The sequence below is a fragment of the Corvus brachyrhynchos genome, unplaced genomic scaffold (assembly GCF_000691975.1).
Source record: "Corvus brachyrhynchos isolate BGI_N302 unplaced genomic scaffold, ASM69197v1 scaffold370, whole genome shotgun sequence".
In the NCBI taxonomy this organism is placed as follows: domain Eukaryota; kingdom Metazoa; phylum Chordata; class Aves; order Passeriformes; family Corvidae; genus Corvus; species Corvus brachyrhynchos.
Genome location: NW_008235977.1, coordinates 2,086,618 through 2,098,315, shown reverse-complemented (window position 1 = coordinate 2,098,315; position 11,698 = coordinate 2,086,618). Strand labels below are relative to the sequence as shown.

General features: G+C 36.7%; 1 protein-coding gene across 1 annotated transcript in view; it reads left to right on the top strand.

Moving 5' to 3' along the window:
- The window catches only part of BIRC5 (baculoviral IAP repeat containing 5), an 8,830-nt gene extending 3,062 nt beyond the window's left edge, over nucleotides 1-5,768 (top strand). The window contains exons 1-4 of the mRNA XM_008630027.2: nucleotides 1-2,948; nucleotides 3,630-3,739; nucleotides 4,050-4,164; nucleotides 5,278-5,768. The exon at nucleotides 1-2,948 is cut by the window's left edge and continues 3,062 nt beyond it. Coding sequence (XP_008628249.1) covers nucleotides 2,811-2,948; nucleotides 3,630-3,739; nucleotides 4,050-4,164; nucleotides 5,278-5,469 — 555 coding nt within the window. The 5' untranslated portion in view covers nucleotides 1-2,810 and the 3' untranslated portion in view covers nucleotides 5,470-5,768. The remainder of the gene's footprint in view (nucleotides 2,949-3,629; nucleotides 3,740-4,049; nucleotides 4,165-5,277) is intronic.
- Nucleotides 5,769-11,698: the final 5,930 nt, after the last annotated feature.

Genomic DNA, 11,698 nt, shown 5'->3' with positions numbered 1-11,698 from the left:
GCAGGAGGTCATTAAATGGTACTGAGCATCAGTTCCAAATAGTCTCTTAAACCTCAAAGCAATTTTATTTTTTAAAGCTATTTATTTATGTATACCTAATTAATATACATTACAATTGTATGTATGAGACCATGCACCTATACATTTTTTTAACACCATTGTATTATAAAATATTGCTCACACAATATTTTAGCTTTTCTTTTAATCCTTACCAAGAGAGATTTCTGGCCTTTACAGAAAGACATCAGGTAGAAATATTTAGTTTGGTTTTCAACTGAGACCATTTAGCTAAGTATACAACCTCATTTAGATGGTCTACATTAATTATAAAAAAATAATGCAAAATAATGTAAAATCGGACTGCAAACACACATCCAGTTACATGAAAACAGTGGACAGGTTTTCTCAGTCTTACCTTTTTTTTTAAATAAACACCTATTACTAATGCTATAGCAACACGTTTCAATTGATGAAGTGTGAGACAAGCAATAAAATAAAAAATAAATTTACTCCACTATTGCCAGTAATTGAAACTACTTTCCTTGTAGTGGAAGACAACTATTTAATTTCGGAGGCTTTTTCCTCCCAGATCATGTATACACATTCATCAGGGTCAGCTTTAACTGATTTACAAAGTTGCAACATTACTCACAGGCTTCTGCACTTGTTGGAAAAGTCAGGATCAGATATTGAATATCAGATATTTAATGTACTGTATAGTTTAAAATACAATTTAAATCTCTTCTTTCATGTCATGCCACCTCTTATCTATCTTCCAGTGAAAAGCTCCAACTACCCATCCATTTAATCTGGAACTATAAAATTCTGACAGTTCCAGAACACTCCTGCAAACAGTATTCTCCTGAAGGATGTAGGCAACCTGCCATAAAATGCAGAATGCCTTTGCAGCTTGGTGGCTGGAGACTTGAAATATATCTGTCATTCTCAATAGCATGGAATTCTGACAGAATAACAGGCAGGAAATGCAAGAAATACATCTCAGAATGTATTCTTACATGTATAATCTTACTTTCTAGTATTCTAACAGTACTTTTCTATGTAAGAACTCATTTGGGCTGTTGGGAAATTTTTGTTTGTTTGTTTTAAATGCCATAATAAAAGTCAAAGGAAAAAAAAAAACATATTTCAATTCTGATGTATAAATGTCACCCAGCATTCCAAGGTCCTATATTACTATGGTGTTTTGATTAAATATTACATATAATGCATATCTGAAAAAAATAGCGTTTTCAGATAAGACTGCTTACATTAAACATTTAAACTATTACGGTTTTATTCCATTTTTCCATTTGAAATTACACAAACCAATTAGTTAAATAGATCATGACATCACAAGGTTATAAAATATGCCAAAATATTTAACCTACAGTTTCTTTTAAACAACAGACAAATTATTAATTCCTGAAAACAATCCATTTGCATTAATTAGTACCTTGTGTTAAAGAGAAGCATGAGATCAATTTTAACATGTTTTGGGGCAGTTAAAAACAGGCTTTGAGTTTACTTTGGCATTTCAACTTTTATTTAAACAAAGTTCCTTGCTTCATACAAATACACTCACACATCCACACACAGACATCAACTACATTAAAAAAGATATAAAAATGCTTGACCATCAGCAAACTTAAGAAGGGCTGCCCTGGAGTCAGTACCAGGAGAAACTATAAATATCAGTACTTGGAGGGCCCAGGTTCTGAATGATAAATTCCTGCACCACTGGTATTACCTTGGGAAATAAAAAAAAAAAGGAATGAAAGTGCCCTATTTTCATGTAACACATATTACTCTAAATATCTGAATATAAATTTCAAGGGCAGTATTCCTGCATATAAAATTAGACACCAGTACAGTCCCAGAGGAATCAATGATGTAGCATTTGTAAATCTAGGCAAAAACTATGCCCTAAGAGCTGACCTTGGAAGTCCTATGCAAATGTTCTTTAATCCCATTTCCATCACCACATCTGGACAGAAGCATGAGCTGGATTATTTTCTGCACTTACTCCATCTGTATTATGGAGAAGATCTAAGTTTTCAATTCTCACAACGCAACGCCTTTCAAAGGTGCTAAGATCTTGGCTTAGAAAGCTGCTGCATGCAGCAGTTTTAAAGATACTGGTGTTTAAACTTCCTACTGAGTTTAACTGGACTCTGTACTGAAATAAGAGACAGTTTTTAAAATGACAGCTTAATGCTTTGATCCTGTAAACCCTTAGATATACATCTTTAAAGTATTATCATCCACTCTATCGCTGGGCATGCTCTATAATATTTTAAGATAGAATAGAATAATCAGAATATTATAAAATAACCATCTCTTCTTTAAAGAAATGCAACAGTATTTGTAAAGATGATCCTAAGAATTAATCTCTGAACGTGAAATTCAAGAAACACTGAAGGATTCAAACAGCAATGTTAGTTCAACCCCTTTGCTGATAATCAGGATAATATTTTTTTAAATTTTATACAGCAAAGTTACTGTATTTGTAATTAGAGTTTTAACTTGCAGGTTTTTAGATTTCAATTATAAAACCTGCAATTAGCATAGGTCCTTTCAGTTAAAAAATATATTGCATAACCAAGGACACAGAATGTGATACAAGGGAAAAAAGTTCCAGTAGCTTCATTTCTCTTGACTGTCCTGCCTATAAGCTCAGCTATGTTAGGAGGGGACTAACACTCCTTTAGGCCCTCCCCTGCTTTCCAGGTGCAATGTGTCACCAATTACCAAGGCCTTAAATGTGAGAGCAGGAGGGAGGCTCTGGCTTACACTGACTGCAGGCTTCATAGATGGAGCTACTCCTACAAGAGCTTAGTTCAGCTTCCAAGCTCTTAACTGACTTTAGGGAGATGTACGAATATGAGAACCGTTTAAAAACCTTCACCAAGTGGCCCTTCCAGGAGAACTGCAAGTGCACTCCAGGGAATGTAAGTCTGAAGATGGTTATTTTGCCTCTGCCTTACTTTTTATGTACTGTGCTTGATTGTGAAGTCATTGTTAAGTGTATCCATGTTCAAGAGGAGTCCACTAAGCCTGAAAAGTTAAATACTGCAGCTTTCCTCTGTTCCCTGCTCAGAAATACTATAGTAGGATTAACTGGTTTTTCTAGTTTAACTAGAAATCTAAATCTAAAATTCAGATTCATCTAAAATTTAGATTAACTAGTGTTTGGTCCATTAGTCTGCCTACAGATTTTAATACAGTTACTGTTCTTGTTCCCCTTATTTTTTTGTTCCTGTCATTTAAAAATTAATTTCTTGTATTATGTGCTCTTTCTAATTGCAAATATCTATTGATGATACAACAGCCTACATTAGAGTAAATGATTACGCATCCAGCAGGAGGGATGAAGTAGTGCAATGATCACTGCTTCAGATTCAGAGATGGAAATTTAAATTTAAAAATCCACCTGATTTCTACTTCGGCACACACATGACACTGCCAGCCTGAATCTCAGATGAGTCATACTGCAAGAGTTACCTGAGAAAGTGCTTGATAACTTGTACAAACTTAATTTTTGGTGTCCCGACTAGACATGATTCTAAAGTGGCAGGAAACACAAGTAGTGTGTGGGATAAGGCTCTAAACTTCTAAACTGTCCCCTGCAGATGGCAAAGGCTGGCTTCATCCACTGTCCAAGTGCAAATGAACCAGATGTGGCAAAATGTTTCTTTTGCTTGTTAGAACTGGAGGGCTGGGAACCAAATGATGACCCATGGTAAGCACAGATACAACAATGCTCTTGAAGTATCTCTCCAAACTTCTTTGGTAATTTACAATGAGTTAATGTTGTTGTCAGTTTCCACCATGACAGTTCACAAAATTGGAGGTTTATCTTGCCCAGTAACTTTGAAATAGTTTAACTAGCTTTTCTCTGAGATCCACTAAAATCTGTTTCATGTTTTCTGTATGATACTGTTTCTGACAGCACAAGTACTGAAGAAACCTGCCTGTCCAGATCTCTTCATCTCCTGAAACGTAACTTGCATAGGTTTAACATCTGTTCTTATTCTGGGTTTATCTTGCAGGGAGAAACATGCCAAACATAGCACCTGTGACTTTTTATCCCTTCCCAAGCACTTTGATGAGCTGACAATGGAGGAGTACTACATGCTGGAGATGACACGGCTCAGAACCTTCATTGTAAGTGTTAACCACATAATCTGAAATTCAAAGCTAGAATGTAAACAAGAACTTCTCTTGCCAAGATTTCCAAGCACCAGCCAGGAATGATTGTCAAAGGCTAGAACATGACTTACTCTGAAGTAATGATTTATGTGCATTATTGGCTAAGAAACCTGCACCTAAGCACTTCTCAGTGTAGTTTATTGTCTGGCTTTTGAAGGCAAACCTGTTTCCTTTAGATGTGTTTTTCCAACAGCTCATTACAGCAGAAAAAACAATATGTAGGGTGCGATAATCAATGCAGAAAACTCAACAATGAGCAGCTCTATCATTTTCAGGAGGGATGAACAACATGTGAAAAGACAAAATTTGACCAGATCATTGCTTCACATGTCCAGTTTCACATATAAACCTGCCTAATTAAACTTTAAAGCCCATTTCTAATGTTTTCTCCTCCCCACTCCTAGGGTTTCATGCCATAGTGTTGACATGTAAAAAAGCACACAACTGAGCTGCTCCGTTGATAAAGATCAGCTGATCTTTGATATGTGAACCCTAATCCTATGGATAGTAAGAATCAAGTGAACCAAGTTCCCTGATGAGGAACAGTAAAAGGTTCTGCATATTATGTGTTGGTGGGTTTGCACAAATAAGATCTTTGCCTTGCTAATAATGTTCTGTATTAAATATATACCTGGTGACTGTCAAGGTTAGGTATTTCAGGTCACTGTGCAACAGATTAAACTACAAAAAAATAGGATCCTGTAGCACAGTGGGACCAGTGATATCTTAGAAGGTGGACTAAGAGTGAGGTGATGTTACCTAACTTGAACTGTGAATGATTTAGAGCAATGTTTCAAGGTATGAAAGGGGTCTTGGCAATAATATGACTTCATTTCTAAGTATAGTACATAAAAAACTTGAAGCAGCAGCAGCTTCAAGTGGAGACACCTAGCCCCCAGGATCCTGTCACCTGTGGCTGGGAAGGCTGTGCACTAGGCTCACCAGGGTATGATTGCTACTGTGAAGCACTGATACCCAAATGCAGCCTGAGGAGGGGGATTGGAATCTGGCTGAACTGCACAATTAAGCTGCTCAGTTGAAAGGCTCAATCTCTTGCTTTGACTCAAGTGCAAGGTCGGCAGGCGCACAATAAACGCTTTTCAAGAAGAAGTCGCGGCAACAAGGCAGCGGTTCGTGGATTACTTTGGCTGCAGACCCCAGCTCCCAGCACCGCTGCCTCTCAGGGATGAGCCAGCAGCCCAGCAGCCAGGAGACTCAACTGCCAGGCAAAACGAGCCCAGGAGCCCAAGTGAAGTCTGATTCTAAAAGTGTCTCTTAAAGTGGTGCAAACATCTCTCTTTACCTGGGTGTGAATCTAAAGCTGAACAGGGGTGTGAGGAAGTGTATGTAGAGAATTGCTCTCAGCCTCTCTGGATCAGAGCAATGAGTAGGGACAGTTATGGCCTGTCTTTCACAGTGTGCTTTCTTGGTATGGCTGGGTGTGGGGAACTAAGAGTAGTCCCACCACCCTGCCTGTGTATGAAAAATGTCTAAGCACATACTTTCATTCTGGTTTTTAGCAAGCTGAATTTTTTTTTGGAATAAAGATTCACAACTGAGTACTTTGTGGTCTGTGTTAAAACCTTGTACCTAGGCAGACTCAAATCAGAGCAGTTCTGCTTCAAAACACTTTCCAGTGAACAAAATGGATCTGTGTGCCTCCAACAATTGGTTTCAGCACCTGCATTATCTACACCCCTGCTTACCACTAAGTTGTCTTTCTAGACCAGACAAAGTTGGCACAGATAATGACATCCAGCAAAAATAGGGGGGTGTACTGAATGAGGGCAGACACAAGGTGTGTAAGGCAGTCTCAAGGAAGAGCTCTGGGGATTTTGGTGTGTAACTGAAACAACAAAAGCTAAACCTTTACTATTCCATTTTTAAAAGTTTTCCATTACAATTTCAAACTCACTGGGATTCTCTTAAAATCTTATTATTTCCTATTTTACTTTATGAGAGACTGTTGTAGAATAAAAATGCATGTTTGCAGATACTTTTGACTTTTAAGATGCAGACAGACCTTTCTCAGTAAGGTGAAAGTTTTGTGCATACTTTGTCAGGTCTCAAGCGACAAATGAGCAGCAGCTTTTGGAACTCCCCTGACTTGTCTTTCCACTCTGCAGGAAACTCCTCATACTGGGCATCCTAAAAACATGTATTTCAACATTCTTTAAAGCATTTATGTATTCTCAATCTTGAGAGTAAATTAGCCCTTGACACACATCAATCCATGAAGTATTTTTTCTTAAGTTGCAGCACCGACGTTGACATGCTTAAAGCTTTTTTAAAAAAACCCTTTAAATATGTTACTCTAAGAAGCTTCTTGTATATCTTCAATCTTCTTCTCTATCTTTTAAGGACTTAGAATAATTTTACAGTTCAAGTTCTTTAGAAAGTGAAGAAGAAATGATGTGGGGGGAAACAGGAGCATCCATTTTAGCTCCCTCTTTCTGTTGGAACTCTATTCTAGTGCCAGTCTTTAATATTACAACGATAACACGTAATCAATGACGATCGCATTACAGTATTGCAAGGTAACTATGAATTAGGCTGCAGCTGAATGCAGAAAGTGATGGCAGAAAAACAAGAATGAGAAAACTACAGTCAAGCAAAGCACCAGAGAGCTTGGTTTGTAAATGGCCTGTGACCACCCCAGCTGTTACGTTGTTATTGCAGCTTTCAGAGTGGGGGCAGCAGTTGGTGTGTGGTGTGTTAACTTTGTGTTAGCCTAACAACAGAGTATTTGTGAGTACTCCCATTAGAGTTACGTAGGTGATGACAAAAAATGCTTCCACCTGACAAGTAAAAGGTACAGCAGCTCTCTGCATCAGGACAGTGACAGATAATGCCATTCCTTTTGATTGGCTGTGCAAGGGTCAGTAACTGTTCTCAGCTTTGCTGTTACTGGTTATGAGATTCTTTGGCAGTTAACAAATGCCAGTGAGTGTCAGTGAGTCTGTAATCTCATTTTATAGAACACCACTGACATGAAGGACTTTCTCTTTACTCCAGTTTGGCTGTGTAAATGCACACGTAGCTGTCCCACACCTCTTGGATCTTTACTGCTGGAAGTACACACCTTTCACTTATTTTAGCAATAGATTTTAAAAAGCTATAATCCCAGTATGCACAATGAATTTGTCCCCTCTCTCAGTCTCTTTTTCCAATGTCATCATTTCTCTGTTCATTTTCCAAATGACTATTTCCCAAAGAAGAACTAAAGCCCTCAACTTACTGAATTTTTTTTTTTTTTTTTTTTTTGGTAAACACCCAAAGAAAGCTTAATTTTCCCTATTTGCCACTTTCCTGCAGTCTGGTCAAGTGAAGGAGCTAGTGCTGCTTAGTTCCTTTAATGTCTCTCATTGTACATTTTTTGAGCATTTCCAACCAAAAATCCAGTCTTTCTGCATACTTCAGGCCATTTCTTTAATTAGAAAGGATTTCTAAAGCCTTGATATTAACAATCTTTTTTTAAAAGGGTCTGAGAAGTCCTGGATCATTTGAGTCAGTATTGGTGATAGATTTTCATCATTTAAGTAAACAGTAAGAAAAGCGGACTGGCGAAAGTGGACAGTGTTACCTGAATGTGAAAGTGGTTACGGTCAGATATGGAGTGTGAGATAGAAAGAAAACTATTTCTTGTCTGAATACTGTGAACACCTCTGCCAAAATAAGATGAAGTCCATTCAGGTGGTTTGAAATGCAGTGTAAAAATTTGCACAAACTACTTCAAATACTTTTTTCAAGGTAGAAACAAAGATGTGGAGAAGTTCTGTAGTTTTTTCCCAATTCCCTAGGCCACCACTCCCTCAGCAGAGAGCTACTCAGAGGATCATTCCTGGATTTCAGGCATGGTGATAATTCTGAAATCTAATTGTAATCAGTTGTAATTAAAAAGTGCAAAGCTTTTGACAGAAGATAAGAATGAGAGGGAGGTATGTTGTTTGATCTGTCTCCTTCTCAGTCTTGTATTTCAATCTCTTTCTGTTTACTTCCATTCAAGAAATAGATAATTTTTAATATTATTACTTTAATATTATTACTGGGTTATTATTAGCATTAAGTCCTTTCTAAGTTATAACTCCTCATCAGTTAAATGGATGTACATACAATTTATGCACAAAATACTGACACAAAAATGACTATGGGACAAAATGTAAACTTTTTTCAAGTTACAAAAGTAACGTGGTTTGCATGAGAAAAGAATGATTAAAAGAATCTCAGCACAGAGCCTGTTGTAAAAAAATTCTGACCAGTGAAGATAGCCCAAGCCAAACAGTGCTATGTGAATGATTGTCACAGAGAACTTTCTGCCAGGCTGCCTACCTCTGCCTTCACTGGGTAAAATCATCAAAAGGGGCTTACACAAAACATTCCCTGGGAATGACTGGTGTAATCCACACTGGCAGGAGGGATTCAGGTTCTGTATCTTCATATTTCTGCTGCCAGAAAGGTTCTGGATCAAAGGGTGATTATTTTATTTATTGCTTACTTTAATTTAGACACAGAGAGATACAGAGGTTTTTTTTGAGATGTAAAATAGTAAGATTTAAAGTCAAAGAGTTAGGTTTATAGAACACAGACTGCCTTGGTGGCAGAGGTACATTCAAATATGATCCCAAAATATTAAGTTCTGACTTAAAGAATTACTAGCAATATCTTTAATGTAACAGTTCTGCTAAAGTTTGTCTGCCCAGACCTTTCCCTGTCCCTAACTACACTACAGGTAAAAAAGCCCAATGTAGCTTTTGCATGTGAGGTGATTATTGCATTAAGTCTTGTAAATATTTTTATTAAAAAAGGTGTCTAAATAACATCAGGAGATCCAGACTGGAAAAAGTGATTAAAGTAATAAATTAAATAAATTCCTGACTGGATGAAAGAATGACAGAATTGCACAGTGAAGTATTAAACATGAGAAATGTCAACGCTTGTAAGGTGATACCAGACACCCAGCAGCATAAAAAAATGTTGTCAGGGAGGAGGAATAAACACATGCCAGAAATTCTTCCCAGGTTTTAGCGAAGGAATCATTTTAAAATTAAAACAGAGTTGCACATTTATTTTCAAAATTCTCACTTTAACAGATGTTCCAGCAAGATAATGTGGATTTCCCAGCTTAGTTGTAATATAAAAGCAGAATTCAGGAGACTCAATGGTGGAGTCTCCAAGGCAAATGCAGATACTCCTGCCTGCTTAAATGTCTGTTTGATAAAAGTGGCTCTAGGACAGGATCAAGTTCTTCTCCAATATTATCTGGTAGCCCTTCAAAATAACATAAGAATTAGTAGGATCTTGTTGGTGTTCATACTGCTGATTGACTGTTCTTTATCATATATATGGATAATGTGTGTTTACAGTGTGCAAACAATAAAAATATTAATTGAGCAATTGGTAGAGATAAGGAGAGTACTCAGCTGATTGAAAAATGAATCAAAGGAATGTACTTGTAATTTTTTATCTAATATAAATTTGCAAAAATGCAACTAAAATGCTATTGCTATTACTGCTGCCAGTGGCTGAGAGCAGTAGTTTAAGGGCTACCATTTTTAAAAAGGGAAATACCAACAAACTGCCACAGAAATCATTTTCGGTAAGTCTGAACTAAATTCAATTTTCACCATAAGCACATGAGATTGTCAAAATCAAGAAAGGAATAATGGAAAATAAACAATCTATCCCTTTACTTTTAGTCCAGTTAATAGCCTTAGAAAAATAGCTGGAGTTGTACCTATGTATTTCATTAATTTATTTCTCTTTGGAAGAAACAAGACTACCTGCAATCAAGATGCTACAGTGAACATAAGAATCTTTAATGATTCCAGCCTAGCAATCTGGTATTTATACTCTTGAAAAGACAAATAAAAACAACATTGCTTTTTAGAAATAATATTATTCTAATATGAAGAAAAGAAATGGTAATTCTCATAAAGCAATTAAATATTTAAATTAAACAGTATTATATTGTGCTAAGAAGTATCTTAGTATAGTATCAAGTACAACCTGGAGGGAGGGCTTCAACTACTATAGTACTCACTTGATTCAAAAAAGGGGAGAAAAAACAAATCTATTTTCCTGGAGAACATTGGATACTCGCTAGTTTCATTTTTTATCTGATTGTGCCCCCTCCAGGTCCTTCTGTGATTTACGCTTTCATTAGTCATTAACCTTCCAGGATTGCCAAACTGAATGCACTTTTCCAGTATTGTAATAAATTGAGGGTCACTGAGTTTGATTATATGCAAACTACTGGGTTTTTCCATGTTCTTTATTCATTTGTTTGTTTGATAGCTCCCTAAGGAGACATCATCAGAGGCCATCTTCTTGCATTACTGAAGGGAAAAATACAAACTTCCGAAATTGAAATAGAAGCTCTTCAAATGTTTACCTCAAGGTGCTTCTTAAGGCAATTTCTTCCCTTTTGTCATTACTGCAAAAGCACTTCTATACAAAATCATAGCAGGCACATACTCAGTCTAATCTTTGATGAATTTAAGAGGAGATAGATGATTCCTAAAGTTCTTTGTCTACAAAAACCAATTTTCCTCCTTCAAAGAACGTGCATTTCTTACTTCCTAGAAATTTTAATTACATTTACATTTATATTTAATTCAAAATAATATCACTCTGAAAGTTTGAAATTTTTAACAGCTTTACTACAGCTAGATGCATAAACTGACTAAAAAAAACTTGAAAACAAAGGGAATTTTCCACTAATGAAAATGGATATTGTAGAAGAAAAAAGAAGAATTTAAGAGAGGTAGAGAAATGTACCATGAATGGCAGCAGTCTGAGATTATACAGAGGTCTGTTATGGATCAGAAACTGTATTTGGGAGTGACTAAGCAGCAGCTGAAGGAGGATGCCTTTCTTCCCCCTTTTAGAATGGTTTAGGAAAATATCCGAAGGGGACCCTGTCCAGCCTACCCACAAGAGACGAAAGCTTTCACAGGTAAAATGCATTCAGAGATACAGGAGATAAATTTGTAACCCACCAGCACAGCATAATATTAAGAAAGTTAAAGTGTGAGCTTTGTAAAGTTATGAGGATTTTGAGTAATTTGATAAACAGAGATAAGGGAAAAATTGGTAACACCATAGGTCTGGAGAAGCAAACAGAGGACTGGAAACCTAAATATCTGTCAGATGAGGCAGTAGCATCAGCAGTGGTAGAGAGACAATCTCAATCTCACAGTGCATAACAGTGTTCACCAGTGGGTAAAAAATGTACTGGAAGAATTGCTGAGCTCCCAAATTTCCAGGTGACTCAGTCACTTCTGAGGACCCAAAGGGAGACCCAAGGGAGATGGAGCCAAGTTACATTTTAAACATCAGCTGATACCAGGTGATACAGCAATTGCAAACTGTAAACTGAACACAGGAAACCTGGGTGTTAAGCAAAGTCTAGACCAGACCATATTTATGGTATTTGTTCATAATAATTTTATTCATTCTTATTTTAAAACAGGAATTTAGCATTTGAGAA